The sequence below is a fragment of the Cavia porcellus genome, unplaced genomic scaffold (genome assembly GCF_034190915.1).
Source record: "Cavia porcellus strain 051 isolate PalLab524CR breed Dunkin Hartley unplaced genomic scaffold, mCavPor4.1 scaffold_20, whole genome shotgun sequence".
Taxonomy (NCBI): domain Eukaryota; kingdom Metazoa; phylum Chordata; class Mammalia; order Rodentia; family Caviidae; genus Cavia; species Cavia porcellus.
Window position 1 is genome coordinate 67288056 of NW_026947503.1, and position 18457 is coordinate 67306512.

At 48.2% G+C, this 18457-nt stretch overlaps 1 protein-coding gene across 4 annotated transcripts in view; it reads right to left on the reverse strand.

The window, feature by feature from the left end:
- The window catches only part of Piezo2 (piezo type mechanosensitive ion channel component 2), a 286025-nt gene that overhangs the window by 151496 nt on the left and 116072 nt on the right, over positions 1-18457 (reverse strand). For all 4 annotated transcript variants that reach the window (XM_023562692.2, XM_063231990.1, XM_063231989.1 and 1 more), the window contains exon 4: positions 5335-5377. In XM_023562692.2, the coding sequence (XP_023418460.1) occupies positions 5335-5377 (43 nt within the window). The remainder of the gene's footprint in view (positions 1-5334; positions 5378-18457) is intronic.

The following is an 18457-nucleotide window of genomic DNA, read 5'->3' on the forward strand; positions in this document are numbered from 1 at the left end:
TCCACCGGACCTACTGTTTCACTATTTCTCAATACTTCACATAATGTTATTAAAAGGAGCAACATTTATTCCTACAACCAGCTCTTGAGTTACACAATTCACTGTACTGGAGGATAAGTACTCTAGGATAAAAACTGAAATTTAGCCTTAAATCCCCTCTCTGCCAAACTACTCATTCTTCAGAATAACAGACACAGTAACTCAAATGTCCTAAGAAAAGCAAGCTCCATGAGAGTGGAGAGAGGACACCGGAGCAAGCACACACTAATAATTTCTATGAAAGAAATTTGTTTTTAGGGAGAGGAGGTTTCCCAGGGAGCAGACACAGCAGACCTGGAGACAGACAGAGAGGGGAGAGCAGAGCCACGAGTGGGTGAGGTCCGCCCTGCAGGAACCTCTGGGAAGATCTTACATTTCAGTTGCCATGGCTGTTCTCAGGAATGAATCTCTGTACTTAAAAGTTCTCTGAGGGGTGAAGTACTTCCTGTGGCCTTGGGTAGTGTATCATATAGATTCGGACATGAGCACGAACCTCGGCAGAAGCTGAAGAGCTGTGCTGACCACACAGACTCCCTGAGAATCACTTCTTTGCTTTTTAAGTAAAAATAGGCAAGAGCTCAGAAACCAGCTGTTATTTTTAAATAGGCAGCAATGCAATTTCCCAGAAAGCAGGGACTTTTCCGCTGATCGGTTTTGCATTCAAGCCTAATTACTCGCGGAAGGAGTTCTTTCTTAAGGGAAAGCACAGCTTTAAAAGGAGAGTTTTTGGTGCTGGAAACTGAACTCAGACCTTGCTCTTGGGAGGTGGGCATTGTGCCACTGAGCTATGTCCCCAGCAAAAAGAGAAAACCAGGCTCAGACCTTGTTTGGAGAGCTCTGGGATAGATGTTGGGAGAGCTTTCTGATGTTCCTGCTCAATGTCACTCCCTGGGCACAGGACAGGGAGGCACCTGTGAACCGTGAGCTTTAGTGACAAATGCCACCCATAGGTGGGCACATTTATGGTGCCTGAAAAAAGGCAGAAGCATTGCCCAGAGACACAATGCCGAAGGGGTGACTCGGCCAAACAGAGACACAGCCTCCTGGAACAGGAAACCAGCGCCTGCTGTGTGAAGGCACTGGCCATCCAGCCACCTTCACTGATAACTCTTATTCAGGACACCGGCACGTCATAATCATACAAAGCTATGCTAACTTGGCATAGCCATAACACAGACTAATAAATGATCATTGCCTGGAAATATTTACGACCACAAACTTAGGAACTCTCCCTTGAAAGGTGAGATGTCTAGCTAAAACCCAAAGACAGAGACAACAATAACAAAACCGTGAGTGCACCTTTGCTATGTGAAGGTCAATGGTGATTTTCCAGGCGCTTGAAGCATGACCTATCTCACAGCTCTTCTCAGGAAACCCTGACAAATTCCTGACATGCCCAGAGGGGAGACACAATTGTGTCCAAGAGGACCTTGACCTCCTATGGTGGGTTTAGCCAATACCCTGAGCTGATGTGTTTCTTCTGAGACAATGAACACAATCGCAGGGCTTCCAGAAGGGAAGTGGCCATGTGCGTCTTACGGGAGGAAAGGTCCTCCACTGTCCCGTCAGGCACCCGCAAGGAGGGTGGGCAGGCAGATCCCTGAGTCCTCCTTCCTGTGACAGAACAATGCAAGACGCCTTTGCTGTCCAGTTCTTGGAGAAAGCTTTGCAGCTTCAGCTGACTATGTTGATTCTTTTCTCCACTTAGTGTGACCACTTGAAAGTTGCCTCTCAGCCAGCAGATTGAGGCACACAAGCAAGGAAGACATCAGTATCACTTAGGGATGCTCAAAAGGACCTGTGAGATGTCCCTGGAATTCCTTTAAGACAAAGATCAGGTTAAACTCCAGGAGCAAAAGCAAAGTCCTAGACAGCGGCCCTGCTGCCCCAGGCCTTGCAGCTGTAGATGTGCAGTACCCTGCATCAGTACCTGCTCTGACGCAGTGCACAGGATGCTGCCTGCCCTTAAGTGAGAAAACCGGACAGCATTTTACAATGATTTAAGAACACAGAGATTTCCAAATGCGCCAAGTAAGCCTGCAGTGTGAGCTCCAGACAGACAGCCAGGCTATGGGTGCAGTGAGCAGACTGTTCCGCACCCTGGGGACACCTTGTGTGGCAACTTTTCTGCTTTGCTGCATCAATTGAGACTTCAGGAAAGCAGGGTAATGTGGGCATTACACTGTCTGGATTTATTCAGAATAGTCAGAAAATGAGAACAGTCAATAGACTTGAAACTTGAGGCTATGTCCCTGCGCGACACACACAGGACAAGAGACCTGTAACTCAAGACTTTGTGCGCAGTGCAGAGGCTTGGTCTTAGGATGCAGGTTGGAGCCTGAGCACAGCCAGCTTGGCTGCCTCCTGTCTTTCTGCCCAGCAGACACTGTCTGCAGTGAGGGTCACTGGCAGCCTCCAAATCCTGAGCTTCCTGTTTTCATAATAAGTTTTCTTAGAATACAGCCACATCCACTATCTCTGACTGCCTGCTACTCCAACAGAAAAACTGAAAAGTTGCAATAAAGACTACACGACATGCACAACCCTAAGGGTTTACCAGCCATCTCTTTACAGCTCTGCCATCCCCCTGCCTGGGGGAGTGTGGCCCAGCACTGCCCTCACACTGTGTGAGCATACGGTAGCTATGTTCATGAAACCATTATTCAGGGAAATTAGCGCTGAAGCTGCAGGCCAGCTGTCAGTTCTGTCGCCACATCCACAGTCCCCGGGCCATCGCAGGAGCAGCTCGTGCCCAAAGTGCTTCACTCCGAGGGCAGCAGACCCTTCCTCTGTCTGTGATGGAGAAACGACTCCAGGTACATGAGAAAATTAAAAGGGCATCGGGACACTATTTCTTATCTTTCAGGCTGGCAAAAACTCAAAAGCTGTGGGTTTGACGGCTTACTCTAAAGCACTGTAGGTGAGAATGAAAGTTGCTGAAACTCTACAGAGGGAAATTTGGCAACACTTAGCAAAATTCCACATATATTTACCTCTTTGTACTCAGGAAAATATGCCTAAGATACCTGGCAGAAATGCAACTGCCATTCGTTTTGATGCATGTTTCCCTCCAAGATGATGCAGCCAAAATGTCCAGCTCCATGGCCCAGCTAAGCAGGTTGTGTGGCACCAACAGGAGAAGGGGTGAAGCCAGTGGCCTGGGGCGATTTTCCCCATGAGCACACAGTTGAGAAAGAAGGCCGGTGATCTACATGCTTAACCTGGTTCCATCCTTTGCACACGTTAACCGGAGAACTGGTCAAATAGATCAGCAACTTCTGTTGGGCAGGAAACCCTCATCAGTGGGGTAGTTCAAGTACATAGCCATCGTGGGGCAGCGCAGGAGGTGTGGCTCCCTGGAGAACCTCACAAGAGACACTGGCACATCTTGGTTTTAGAACAGGGGATGTCACAAAGTTAAAGTTGCCTGTGATGTGAGGAGCGGATCCTCACCTCTTGCTTCGGGTCAGAGCTGGGATCTGGTGGGAAGAGAGAACTGGGACCCATGGGGCATCATCAAGCCTCCCTGGAAGCTCCCAACCGCCCTGAAGCTCCATGGGTTCCATGCTGTGCAGGGTCCCCTGTATGTGCACACACCTGAAGGCACACAGGTTGTCGCTGCACCCCAGTGTGCACACAGAGGACCAAGAGCCTCAGCCTGGGGCCCAGGGGCACCAGTGCTAGCTTCCACTTCTGGAAACAAACATCAGAGGTGGAGCCCAAAGCCAACCCGAGATTATTGCAGGGGAAGGGGACACAGAGCACAGGGAAGATAGGAACCTGCATTCCTCAGAAAACATCTCATCGTAGGATGCAGACGGAGACACAGACAAATGTGATGTCTTCAAAGACAATCAAAAGGAAATCATGACAAAATTCAACCAAATTATATGTAAAATCTGAGATATGAATTACTATACTTTTTGGTATTGGTACCATACATCCTGGGTGGAACAGTAAATTAGACAAATGCAAAAAGCTTAAAACCATACCCAGCCATTTTTATTAGTGGTTACCTTAGTCTTTTTGAGACATTATATGTACTTAAAATAAAATGTAAGTTTTGTTGAGTTATGATTTTTGGAGAAAAAAGATAACAATCTCACATCAGAGAAGTTGAAAACTTTGCAAGACTACACTTGAGCTGGAAATAGTCTAGGAATTCAGGATTTCTCATGGAAAGTACAATATATTTCCTAGTTCCCTCTATTAAGCCCAGAAGCCATGACCCCCTCAATGGACGAGCATCCCTAATATCCTTCCTCACACACAAAGGGCCCCACGGCTGACCCACCAACAGGCTGGGTGTCAGGTGAGCCTGGCCAGCTCGCTGGGCCCGGACTCAAAAACTATGAACTCCAGGGGGTTGGTGTCAAACGCGCAGGAAGCAGACCTAGAGCTGTTCCCAGAAGCTCAAGGTGGAATCACTCAAATTTTGATGACACTGGAGATTAGAGAGCTAGATTAGGAATTGTCACGGACAGACAAAGCCAGAATGAAGACATTCCACTAGGCAGCAGACCTGGCTTCTTCAAAAAAAAAAAAAAACCCAGACAGAGCTGGGAAAGGTAGGGTGGGCACTGCTCTAGCCAGACACAACAATGGGGTGAGCTGTGTAGGCCTGAGCAGCATGACGACTTGGCCCAAGGAAAATGGCACTTTTGAGATGACTGGGAGATGTAAATGCTGGGTGGGTAATACGGGATCGTAAGGACTTCCTGTGAGTTGTGGGGGCCCCAAGGACCTTCTGTGAGTCATACTGTTAGGAATAGGAAAGGCACTACGGGTATGGTAGAAAATGCCCTATTTTGTCAAGATGTGCATAAGTAGGAGGAGGTAAGAGGATGATCAAGTCTTGCCAGTGTACGGAGTGGATGTATGGCATTCACTTGGTTATTCTCATTGCTTTCATGTATGTTGTTCATGTTTCATAACACAAAAGAAGCACCAAGAGGAGGGGAATTTCCCTGCCACAGAACCTACATGCTGTTTGAGGTGAAGAAGCTAAAAAAGCGTCAACTATAATTCCTGTAATTCTCTATTACATGAGGTTTATACTGTGTCATAGTCCAAGAAGCACTTTCACCTAAATTTTCCCAGGTAACCTTTAAAATCCAGTGCAGGGGAAGATCTTACAAAGTAAAGCTGTAACTTGGCGAGACCTTGGGACTCAGAAAACAGCACCAAAGGACAGAGTGCAGGAGTAGTGGCAAGACCACCGGCTTAGGACCAAACATCACTCAAAATGAAACAGGACAAAGTAGCTAAAAGTGGAGTGCGCCACGCCCTGCTTACCTTTCAAAGCCGATCTGCCGAAATGTCTTTTCCCAGGTGGAGCCTGTAAAGGAAGGAGACATGGAGTCAGCTCCCTGCATACATGAAAGTGCTTCTGTGTCTTACAGAGACACTGTGTCATGATTAACTAGTACATTCATCAGTGCAAACATTCCTCATTCCCTGCAGTGAAAACAAGTCCTCACTTCTAGTTATTTTGAGGTACATCAGTACAGCCATGCTACCATGCAGCACGTGATCAGAATCCATTTCTTCTATAAAACAGCCATCTGATGCCCAGGGATCACCCTCCTGCCCACTGTTCCCACTCTGGTGCCCACCATCCTGCTGTCTCCTTTCATAGCATAAGCTTTTCTAGATTCCACAAATGGAACCCAAGTAAATGTAACCAAATGAGGTTAGAGTGAATGAAAAGCTTGCATACAATCATGCCCTAAATATCGAAGGCTCTAATCAGACCTGTAAAACTCTTGTGTTAAAAACAATGAAATAGCACATGATAGGTCTGGGATCCCAGCAGTCAGTACACTGACATCCAGGGGACCCTCTGAAGTGCCAACTCATGCAGCATCATGCTCTCTTACCAATGTTGGAGCATAGGGTTAATGTATCTTTTTGTAAAAATTTAAGTTATTTTTAATCAGAAGAACATAAGAATGCTATTTTAAGTCACACAAGTAATATACCCATATCACAGGAGAATGTGATATCACAGGTGGGTATAAAAAGATTGCCTATGTCAGTGGTGGTGAACCCATGGCATGCACGTTATTATGTTTCTCTTTCAAGACTTAAAATGTTGAAGTATGAGTTGTTTTTTTCTAAACTAAAACCTCTGTATTCAGGTTTAATTGCAGTGCTGGCGCTTTGTGATAAATAAGTAGGGTTTGGGTTGCAGTTTGGGTGTTCATCTCCGAAAGGTTCATCATCTCCAGCCCTCACTTTATCCGTATAATATTTCTTCTCCACATGATAGATATATAATAATTTTCTCGGTACTTGACATAGAGAAATGTGCTCATTTTTATCAAAAAGCATTTTCATAAAATCTCTGCATTTGCAGGAGTTCAGTGTTTGAGCTAATCCACAGTTTTACACCCTCCCTGTGTAACAACTACAAACAATTTCCCACTTGCCCTGAAGTCACCAGCTGTGCTGTGCCCAAGCTGCTGTCCACTTCAGTTTCACGGCTCACTGCTGCCTCTCTGTAAAAGACAGGTCAGCCAGCTGGTAGTGGCAGCACAAATCTGCAGAGGCAGCTCTGTTTCTTTCCTTGGGCACAACAAACTGGATCATGCTTATATTTCTTGCTTTTGAATTCTGTGCAAGGCTTTATCTTTAGGGGCTTTCAGCCTCCCCATCATAGCAGAGGAGGCAACCCTGGACCCTGAGCTAGCCTCGAGAGAGCCCGAGCCTGCCCAGAGATCGACTAAAGGTGGTGTTTTGCCCTGATGTTTGAAGCTCTACTGGAAGGTCAGGATGCAGTGTCTTAAATAATTTTATTGGGAAGAAAGAACAAAAGTGCACATATGAATCACACACACAAGATTAAAGCAGAGCCAGGCCTAGTTTTTTGCTGACTTCTCTCTGACCGGCTGCATTCCAGCATCTGTGCTGAGCAGGAATCAAGACAGACTGCGCCATCTCCCAGGCATGCTGGCCCTGGCCCAGGGAAGCAGCTCCGCAGGGCATCTCCTGGCCTTGGTCTCACGGAGGCCAGGAAGAACCCTGGCTCCAGGAGTCTCCAAGACAATTATCTTGCCTCTGAAGTCCCAGCAGTTAACAGTGACCAGGTGCAAACACAGAGCTTCTCAGGTTCCAGGCCACACCCAGTCCATGCTGGAAGGGCCCTAGTCCTCTGCCGAAGGTCAGGCCTCTGCCAAAGGTTAGGTAGGAGGGGGTAGCCAGGCAGAGCAGCTCGCCAAACATCCTCTCGGATTCTGGACTCCCGGGAAGAAACAGAGCATCTCTTGAGGTTTTCTGTAGTTCTACTGTTTTTCCAGATCTCAGTATACTCCCCAAATTCTAAAAGACTTATCCTTTTTCTTAATAGATGTGATTTGCTATTGAGGGTAAAATTTTAAAAAGAACCAATTTGGGACACTGAACTACTGGACTTGTGGCCATGGACACGGAGTAAAACAGGCCCATCTTCCATTTCTGAGCGGAGGAATTTCCAATGCAGGATGGACTGGGGGTCTCTGGGGTGACCCCCCACTGCTACCTGTTTTCCATCCACCAGAAACAGACTTCATCAGTAATTTCAGCACCTCACGCTCATCGTTTCCTGCTGTTGGGGCTTTCCTAGCCACCCTCACACGCGAGCAGTGAGGCTGGATATTAAAATGCAGTCCCCGCCCCGGACCCTCAAAGGCCCTGGAGGCTTAGATTTTCACAGTCTTTTGTGAGCGCTTAGGCACGAAGACCATGAAACACACGATAAACGAACAGATGTGTCCAGAGCCTTGGAACCCAGTGGGTTTCTGGCAGTTCATTACTTAGCTGCTGGGGAATTCTTTTAAAGCCATTAAGCATGCTCTACATGGTAAGGGGATATCATTCTCCCTTGCCAATGTGGTCAACATGGAGAAAATATTAAGAAGACTAAAGGACCTGGCTGGCTCCCTGGACAAATGCTTTCCCAGTGAGATTCACAGTGGCTTCACTGTCTGCAGCTTCAGCCACTGATGGTCAAGCACAGTCTAAAAATATAAAATGGAAAATTTCAGAAGTAAGGATTTGTATGTCTTAAGTCACTTTCTGTTTTTATAATTGTCCTATGTTATCATGATTTAATCTTACTGTGCCTAATAGGTAAACTAAGCTTTGTCACAGGTTGGTCCGAGTAGGAACAACCCTAGTACACCCAGGGTGTCTACCACCCTGGGGTGCCAGCGTCCCCCAGGGTCCTGGATGTGGCCCGCAGGAGAGGGACAACAGTACAATAACGAGACACCTAAAATTTGCTGCATTTCTCCAGAAATAGCAAACAACAGCAATAACCATAACAATGAAAGTGCAAGCCTAAGCCTAAGGAAGTGAGTACCTTCAAAGGAGACTGTCCCTCCTCGATCTTGGGTGAAGTACTTAGAAACAACAATTCTCTACTTTTAAATCAGTCCCAGTAGCAGACTGATGGAACTGAGACCTGCAGTGTGAGATGACAGAGCTTGGAAGGAAGGACAAGAACACAGTTAACTCTAACCAGAATTTTCTCCCCTGGCCTTCTCTTCAGAATCAGTGGGGGTGCTGGCAGCACGGATGACACTGGGGCGCACAGCAGGAGCCGCCTGTGCCAACAGGCATGGAGCAGAGGTCCTGCACAAATCTCTGTGTGTGTGGCAGGACAGAGGTGACTGTTTCTATTTCTGCTAATTTTTCTTAAGTAGTGGTGCTAACCCCCAGGCTCTGCTTGTTTTGGGAGTCAGACATGCAAATTCCTGTAACAGCTCTGCCTCTGGTCCTCTGTGCCCCCAGGCTGCTCTCGGGTCTTTCTCTTCCCTTCGCGTCACATGAAGGGGCCTCAACAGGTGCTTTCCAGGTTGTAATTCTACTTTTTCATAAATGTGATCATCAAAAACTGAAGTCTCTGTGTTGTAGCTCGTCACTCACAATCACGTTTCCTGCTGATTAGTTTTATCTACCACGTGTTCAATCCCTTTAGCACCAATTCCAACTACCAAAAAAGTCACCTGACTTTTCTTCCAGGTTTCCTCATGCACTGCCGGAACTGGTGGTCCCTGCAGTCATCAAATTCAGTAGCCCAGCAGCTTTCCACCAGAGACATCGTGGCCCCAGTGACAGTTGGATTGGGACCTGTGGCTCTGCTTTTTTAAAATAATCAGCAGAAAATGACTAATAACTCACAAAAGTAGTTGTTTTTTCCCAACATATTCCTATAAAAATAGAAGTATGAGGTGTGATAAAAATACAGCATGTGTTTAAATTTTCAAAATTATTATCATAAAAGACACATCACCACCACTCATTCCCTTCTCAACATTTCCCCAGCTCCGAATACATTTATCCCATCATCTCTGCCACTTTCTGAAGCAGCTGGAGTCCTCTTTCCTGAGGGTCTTTAGTTGCACGGTCCAGGGTGCCTCGATGTCCTGAATTGATTCAACACCTTTGCTCTTCATAGTCCCTTGACTTTGGGAAAGGACCAGAGGTCACATGCCAGATCGGTACATGCGGCGGATGAGGATGCAGCACAGTGTTTCAACAGCCCACCTGGCCTGGGGTGGCATTTGGCAGCGGCCTTCACCATGTCCTTGGTCACTCTTCCAAAGACACTAATGAAATGTGCCTTCCAGGCCTGCTTCAGAAAGTGGCAGAAACAGCGGGATAAATGTGTCTGCAGGGAGGGGAGCATTCTGAGGATATACGTGGCCATGTGGCTTTTACGGTAATCAGTGTTTTTAATTCTAACATTCACCACACAGTATTCTGCCGTCAGCACTTGTATTTTAATATATCACAGGGACTGCCAGGTGATCTGGGACAGAAATGGGTAATGAGACTGTCAGGTAGGAAATTATCCCATGTATAACTGTGCTGCCAGAAGCTTCACCTGCACCACACATTGCATACAATGTGAATTTTTAGGAGAAAACAGTAACAATTCGCTTTGCAAATACGAAGGTGAGCTTGTGTTGAATTTGAGTGAAATGCCCTTGATCCTGGGAGTAGGTAATTTAAACAATGACATTTACACAAGTAGTGCAATCCTCATCCAGTGAGCAGTTTCAGCATGTTGGGGTAAATGGTGATATCCGCAAAATTTCCCAAGTTCTGTTTCCCTGGTGAGATTTGTTATTGATGATTCAGAGTAAGAGATATAGATAGGGAAAAACTGCCATTCTTAATATCCCTTAAGTAACAGCTCTCATATCAAATGACATCGTTTTGTGAAGTGCCATTTTCCCTCTTGGCCGACACTCTTATTCTATACTGGCCACCTTATCCGGACAGGTCACTGATGTCCACATACCACCCCTGCAGGTACATGACAATGGTCAGTAAGTTCATACTCTGTTAGTACTGACCACAACATGTCTTAATTTTCATCATCATGTCTAAGGGCAGGTAACCACATCATAAAAGATAACGGGTCTGAATTCATTTTTTTTTTCAGCTTGGACGTTTAACAGTCTGCTTCCCATAATGAGCAGTTTTTGGTTTTCGTCCTTTGCAAAATAACCTAGATCACTACAAAACATGAAAATATTAAACAATATTCCATTTTTGCACAAATGTGCATACACATACAAATCAAGACACCCACAACTATCCTCATACACAGAAACCAGGGCTCATCCTAGTGTGAATCCTGCCCAGACCCCAGCTACGCGGACGCGCAGGTCCACGGGGAGCAGAAGCTGGGTGCGCAGTGCCTCTCCACAGAGACACTTCCTTCAGGGGACAGCTTCTCCTCACCCACCTTCCCTGACCACCTCCTATCAAGGGTCCCCCACATTAACTCGACTCTTGAGTGCAGGTGGGTGATGAGGGGAGGAGAGAGAGAGTGAGAGGAGGTGGAAGGGGCTGGACGGCGGGGATGAGTGGCCACTGCTTTCAGAGACAGCAGACTCAGCGGGAGGAAGTTAGAGGGATGCCTGAGAGCTCACACTTCCTGGCAGCTCCCAGCACGCGCTCTGGAAAGAGCCCGAATGTGTGAGAATTACAGCATATTTACACACACTGTGAAACACATTGCATTGTGTGTGACAGTAAAATTTGATTTGTGATAAAAAGCAAGAAGCAGACTGAAATCTCTGGCCTTCGTGCAATCAGCGGGCATGGCCTGAATGCGCCACTGCAGCTCAAGCCCACGGTTTCCGTGACTCCAAGTCTTCTGCTCCTTAGGCCGCTCCTTCAGCACGAGTGCTTAAATTTTTGAGCACAGGATGGTTAACAATAGTATCTGGAGGAAAACCGCTCAACATTTAAAGGGCAAGTTAGGAGAAAGGAGTCAGGATTTTGTTTCATTTTCTTAAGAAGAAAGTGTAAAAGGGAGGCGGGAGGAGATTTAAGAGCGAGGAGTCAGCTTCATAGCGGGGCCAGTTTGGGCTGCAGGTGGCCTGTGCACCTGCCTTCTGGGAAGTGGTGACAGGGATCAGACAAGTGGCAGGGGACGTGGCAGTGTGGCTCAGTGGTGAGCACTTGCCCAGCAGGCCTGAGTCCCGGGCTCCAACTTCACCACTGCAGAGATGAGTAAGATAAAGTTGCAGGAGTCTGGGCTCTGAGGTGGTGTCGGCCAGGAGACCGTGCAGAACCCACAGGGGCTCGTCACGCCAAGTGATTACAACCTGTGCCCCAACACACGCACGCACACACATTTAAACAAAAGTGGGCACTTAAATGCACAGAAATACACTTCCCCAAGGCTTCTCTTTTACTCTGGCACATCACATATCATGATTTCGATCACCCATGTTGAGATCTGTGTTTTCCAGAATGTTTGCCCCAAAAATCTTCTTACGGGAAGCACATAAAGCCCCATTAGGATCTTGTCCATAAAAACTGAACTATTTTAGCCTGGTATCCTTCTGAAAGAACTTACTTCACCCATGAAAGTGTCTGACAGGTGCCTATGAGGCTGCCCAATGAACATGCAGGAGAGCAAGATCTGGGGCTCGCTCCCCTCTCTCCCCAGGATACAGCTGAGCCAGGAGTTGGGGACCAACGAGATACCTGAGAAACAACCACACTCACCCAATGAAAACAGAAAAAGAGGAAGAAATGATTTCAGTGTTCTTATTCGCTGGCAATTACAAAGTGCTGGGCAGCACTGGTACCGCAGGTCACCTGGCCAGGGCAGGACCCGACCCCTGTGCCCTCCTGTGTGGCCTGACCTGGGACCATGGCCCACCCTGCTAGAATTGGGGGCCTAATTCCAATGCTAGAAATTAAACAGAGAATCACGGCAGATGCATAGACAGTGTGAAATTTCAGGGCTAAGAGAAACTCACAAAGCATGTTTCAACATGCAGTAGCCACTTAGTTCTATTTCCCCTTAAGATAAAAAGATGAATATAATATAAAATTCAGACAAAAGGCCCATGTTTGTTTATCACACGGGGCCAGGTCATTCTCAATGTAACTGATAAAAGTATGCAACAATGAAATAGTCACTGATTACTAAATGTGTGTGGGAGCGCCCATCTTGCACCTGACACACGTTTAGACACCTCGGCTCAGCAGTGCCTCACTCCCGAGAACACGGCAGACGATTCCTTAGCTGCCTACCATCAGCTCTGCTTTTAAGGACAGGAAGACTGGGATTAGACTGTGAGGGGCACTGCGTTCCTGTGTCACCGCGTTGTCCTCCTGTGGATTAAGGGATGGGATAACCTGCAGGGCCCATGCACACTGCAGTTTATTATATACTCAGCCCTAGGGAGGATGGAGTTCATTCTCTGCGGCATTGTGTATGGATGGAGATTGAGACCAGCACGTGAAGTGAGACAAGCCACGTGCAGAAGGACAAGCACTGCCTGGGTCCAGTCCTACAAGGAATCGAAAATGCTGACCCCGTGGGTGCAGAGAGCAGAAAGGGCTCCCTGAGGTAGGGAAGGAGAGGCAGGTGGGCTGGGAGAGACCCTTATAGAGCACAAAGTCAAGCCAGGAGATGGCAGTTCTGGTACTGCAGTTAACAACACTGCACTGCGCACCGTGAAGCAGCTAGGGGCTTTCCGAGTGTCTCACTATGGAGGACTAACAAGCCCTGGAGGTGCAGGTAACTTGTCTACAGCAGACAAATGCCTGAAAATGCCATAGATTATCCTGGAGAGATGCACTGTGATCTGTCAGTAAAAATAACTCTAAAAGTTCTGAAAATAATGCTAGTAATTTAACACCCCTCAGGGAATGGGAAAGGCAAGACAGTCACTTGGTGTACTCCGTAAAAATCCTTTGAGTGTGGATCCCTGTGAGAGGTGGCTGGGGTGGGGCACGAGCAAAACTCATTGGGGCAGCAGGCGGAAGGAGAGGGGCTTAGAAGATGAGCCCAAAGTCGAGGGTTCTACAGAATGGGGCCGGGTGCTGCGAGCAACATTCACCTTCTGTGCTTCCTCTTCGTGCATGTGTGTGTGTCACACTCAAGGCCTTGGCCCCCTGAAATCTCAAGTCTGAGTTCTAGGGTGTCCCTTGTTGCCCAAAGCCACCCCACATGGTCCAGTGGCTGCCTGGGCCCCTAACGTCTGAATCTCTTTTTGCCAGGTCTTGGGTGGATGACCAGCTGTCCACCCTGCTGCAGCCACAGACTGCTGCCCACATCCCCAGTCTGAAAGAGCCAGGCTGCAGGGCCAGTGTCCTCTGCAGCAGATGGAGCTTGGTGGGCACACTCGGGGCTGGGGCTCAGGTCCAACATCTTGGCTCTGAGCTCGGAGTCTACGGCCACCAGAGGCCTGGGGACACTGGAGGTGCATGTTTGTCCTACATGTAACTCACAGGGCATGAGGGGGGAGGTTTCTGATGACTTAGCAGACACAAGAGTTCTGTGCTCTGTGCTCACTCAGTCAGGCCATTGAAACCAGCCCAGACAAGGCTGGCAGTCTGGGCCCACAGGAGGGACAGAGCACAGCAGGGAGGTGACCCACCATGGTCAGAACACAGACGTCCATCTTCTGCTAGGTTACGCATCTGTCCCCCAGTACCCTCCTAGGCAAAGGACAATGATGGAGATACAATGAATGCAGACCGGAGGACCAGGACTACCTGAATTCGCCTGGCCTGTGAGCTCTGAGCAGCATCTTTCTGGGTGGACAAAAGGCAGCATTTAGACTCAATGCCCACTGCCCCTGCGGGAGAGCGCAGCACATGGATGCCCTGCAGAGGAGTGTTCTCTTCTCCCAGCACCTCACTGACATGACTGGAGACAGGGCAAGATGACGGACACACTCTGCTCAGCTGGTTGCCAGTAGGCCAGCTAATTGGGAGCCTGAAGCAGGAGACTCTCTGGATCCTAGGAATTTAAGGTCACCCTGAGCAACATAGTAAGGCCTATCTCAAAAATAACATACAAGAAAAAAAAAAAGAATATTTAGAAAGAAAATATACCTCTTGCCATGCTCCAAGCTGCTTGTGTGAAAGCAGAAGCATAGCATGTTGCCATTTTTCACATGGAGACCATAGGAACTGGGAGGCCTGCACCAGTCACACACAGGGGCCTATCAAGATGCTGGATCCTGGGTGCCCTGGCCAGTACCACTCCTGAGTGGGGAGGTGGCACAGGCAGTGTCTGCCTGTATCTAGACGCTGCTCAGCCCAAGCTCTGATGTGAGACTGTACTTGGGCTGCCAGGCTCCATAGGAGAGGGGTTGACATCACTACTGTGACAACCAAGCTGCATCTTCAGATGCTCCTACCCACAGCCGCTGGCCTGGGCACTGCATGTAGGGATGCCCAGTTGTGGGCTGAGGCTTGGCACCAAAGCTCTGGGTTGCAGACTCGAACCCATCAACAGCAATAGTACTTGAATTAGGGTAGGGCACACACCTGATTTAAAAACACACACATACAGATGACAGATGAGAAATACATAGATAGATAATAGGTAATAGGTAGATGATTGATATTAGTAGATAAACAGGTAATAGATAATTGATAGTGATAGATGATAGACAGTGTTATGGTTTGTGTCTGTAGGTTCCCCCAGAGCCTCATGCAGTCATGAGAGCAGGCTCCTAGAGTCTGTGATTGATTCATGGTCCAATGCTGGGATTACGGGTGAGTGCTACAACAGTAGGGCGGGTAGCCTATATACAATATAAGGGACAGAGTGTTTCCTCTCTGAGCTCCTCCCTCTTTGCTCCTGTTGCTTGTGCTATTTTCTGCTGCCATGAATGGTTGCCTTCTGCCATGTGCCTCTCTGCCTTGGAGCCAGCTGATCATGGATTGAAACCTCCACAAGCTGTGAGCTAAATAAACCATTTCTTCCTTCATGTTGAGTGTCAGGTATTTGCATAGGTACTCACAGCTATGAGTTTGCCTTAGATCTCAGAGGAGACCTAGGATTCGGACTTTTGCTGAAACTGTTAGGACTCTGGCCACTATTGGAGAAGGACTAAATGTCTTTTGCATAAAGGATGTGCATGAGTGTTTAGGGACAGGAGCAGAATGTTATGTGTCTGGATGTCCCCTCAAAGCCACGAGCATTCATGGACAAGTTTCTAGAATTTGTGATTAATCACAGTCCAATGCTGGAATCATGGGTGAGAGTGCTACATCCACCCTAGGGTGGGTAACCTACATGTGATATAAGGGACAGAGAGAGTCTTCTCTCTGTGCTCTTTCCTCTTTACTCTTGCTGCTTTTGCTATTTTTGCTTCTATGATATTTGTTCCTGTGACACCATTCTGCCTTGGTGCCAGCGGAGTATGGACTGAAACCTCCACAAACTGAGCTAAATAAACCTTTCCTTCCTTAGTTTTGGGCATCGAGTATTTTGTCTCAGCAACAAGAGAAAAGTAACCAACATAGATAGACAGATAGATAGATAGATAGATAGATAGATAGATAGATAGATAGATGACAGCATTTTCAGGGGTAAGGGCTTTCTTTCCTAAAGATCACACCCCCATTTCCACCTCCTATGGCTTAGGTCGAGGCTGACCCAAGAAGTCCACACCTCCCAGAGTTTTCTGAGCTCTGATCCCTAGAGCAGGCTCCATTTATTCTACTTCCTGCTCTCTGCCTCTCGGTGTACTGGAAATAAGATGCCTGCATTCAGGGAACACAGGGCAGTGTAGAGGGGAGGAGCCAGTTCTGAGGACTCCAGCCTCCACTGCTGAATTTAGTCCAGTAACCCTGGAGCCTTCCACAGCACATGTGGCTCAGTGGACCTCACACTGGAGAGGGGCAGCAGGGTTGTCAGATGCAACCTCACAGGGACAAGGGTGCAGGGCTGAAGGAGCAGCTGGCTAGGGAACTTGAGGTGCGCCTGTGTGGGTGCACGGATGTGTGTGTGCATGTGTGTCAGGCCCACTGGGCATGGTGGAGAGCTCCTCCGTCTACTGGAAGGGTTCCAGCCCTTCACTTTTAGCACCCGGGCAGGGTTGACTCCAACCTCCCCCTTTAACTGTTCTGGCACCTTCTGAAGGAGCAGAAAGCTGTCTTCTTCCAGAACTCCTCCCTTTCTTTCACTTTTTTTCATTCAATAAACAGTCACAGGGTGGGTCCATAACACAGAATGCTTGAGTGACCACGGCACCACGGGAAGTTGACCACGTGGCATTTAGCACGTGGCTGGCACTAGTCTAAGGCCTCATGAACACTCTTCCACACAATCCTCGTGTCCCTCAGTAATGTCAGTATACCTGCTCTGTAGATGTAGGAAGGAAGTGACGAGAGTAACTGCCATGGCCGTGGTCACACTGCTCTCCACACCGTGGAGAGCCAGGCTCGCCCCTCCCCAACCCCAGCTGTGCTGTAGTCATCTGTCGGGCTTGGGCCTCACCCAGGGCCACTGCAGCTGTTCCTACGAGAATCAGGATTGTCTGACATCTTCCAGGGACCCGTGTAGTGGGGACTCTCAGGAAATGTGGCCACTGTGCAGCGTCCCCTTGTGGACACAGCCTGTGGCTGGCAGCAGCCTGCTGCCCTGCTGGGTGCTGGCTTTCTGTTAATGCTCCAGGCCACAGTGTAGAAGCAGGTTGGATGCGGTCCCAGTGAATGGGGCCCATACCTACCCCGCAGGCTGACTCAGAGGGGACTCCTGCTCTCAAACCCCACCTTCCCTGGAACTGCCAAGGACAGCTTTGGCAGCAGGTCGTCTGTACTGGTGTCCCCTGACCTGCACACTTCACTGGCTGCAATCTCCTGTCTCTATACTGAACCAGTCTCCACTTCCTCCTCAGAGCCAGAGAAACAGGGGCTCTGCACGCCACACAGCTGGCAGCGGCTCTCTCAGGCAGTCTCTGGAGCAAAGGGAGGCACCTTCCCAAGCCCCAGTCTCACCTCCGTCCGCCTGGCCTGGCTGTGCTCAGAGAACTTTGGCTCAGTTTTGAAACTGCAGCATCTCAATGTACTCTTTTTTATTTAAAGTGATGCAAACTTTACAGCTCATAAACCTTCAGGGATTTATAAAGGTGGAGCTTGCTTTGGAATGTCTGCTGCAGATCACTTTTTTACATTCTTGGAAACAAAGAGAAAAAAAGAAGGGAAGGAAGGATCAAGAGACAGAAAGAAGAATCAAAGAGAAAGAGACAGACAGACACAGACAGGAAGGAAGAGGGAAGGAAGGAAGGGAAAGCAGAAGGGAAGGGAAGAAAGAAAGAAAGGAAGAAAGAAAGAAAGAAAGAAAGAAAGAAAGAAAGAAAGAAAGAAAGAAAGAGAAAGAAAGAAAGAAAGAAAAAGAAAGAAAGAAAGAAAGAAAAAGAAAGAAAGAAAGAAAGAAAAAGAAAGAAAGAAAGAAAGAAAGAAAGAAAGAAAGAAAGAAAGAAAGAAAGAAAAGATTCAGAAACCTCTTCCTAAGCAACCAGGCAGAAGCAGCCTGGCTGCAGAGCTCACTGGCCAAGCCCTGCCCACTAGGCCTTTTCCTGTCTGCCTTGAGCCCAGCTAATTCTCCTGGGCTGGGGATTTAAAGGCCCTGAGCAGGTTTTGCCAAGCCTAAAAGGCCTGGCGCTGGAGTTCTGCGCAAATGCAGGAAGGAAACAGTCAGATACCATCTCTACTGGGCAGACTTTCGGAAACTCGGCCTCGTTGACCACATGTTTACGAGAGATAAGAACAATAAAGTGCAGACAAGCCATGTTATGCCCTGCAGACAAGAACCGCAGGCTGCAGAGCTCAGCCTCCCACCAGCAGCACAGCAGGCCCAGCCCTGAGAAGGCAGCCGCCTAGGCCTCAGCCCCTGCCTCAGAGCCTCCGACCTCTGCACAGCCCTGCACAGCGGCCACTTCCTGAACTTGCTGGGAGCTGGTCTTAGTGGGCTTTGGCTTCTCCACAGTGCCGGCTCCGAAAGCAGACAATTCCAGCTCATGGTCATCCAGAACGCAAGGAATATTTAGTTTATGAAGAGGAACGAATCTACTGGCAGATCACACCACTGACCAGGAGAGGGCACATAGCTGAACACTGCTCCTCACAATCCCTGCATGGCAGGAAGTGCTGAACTGAG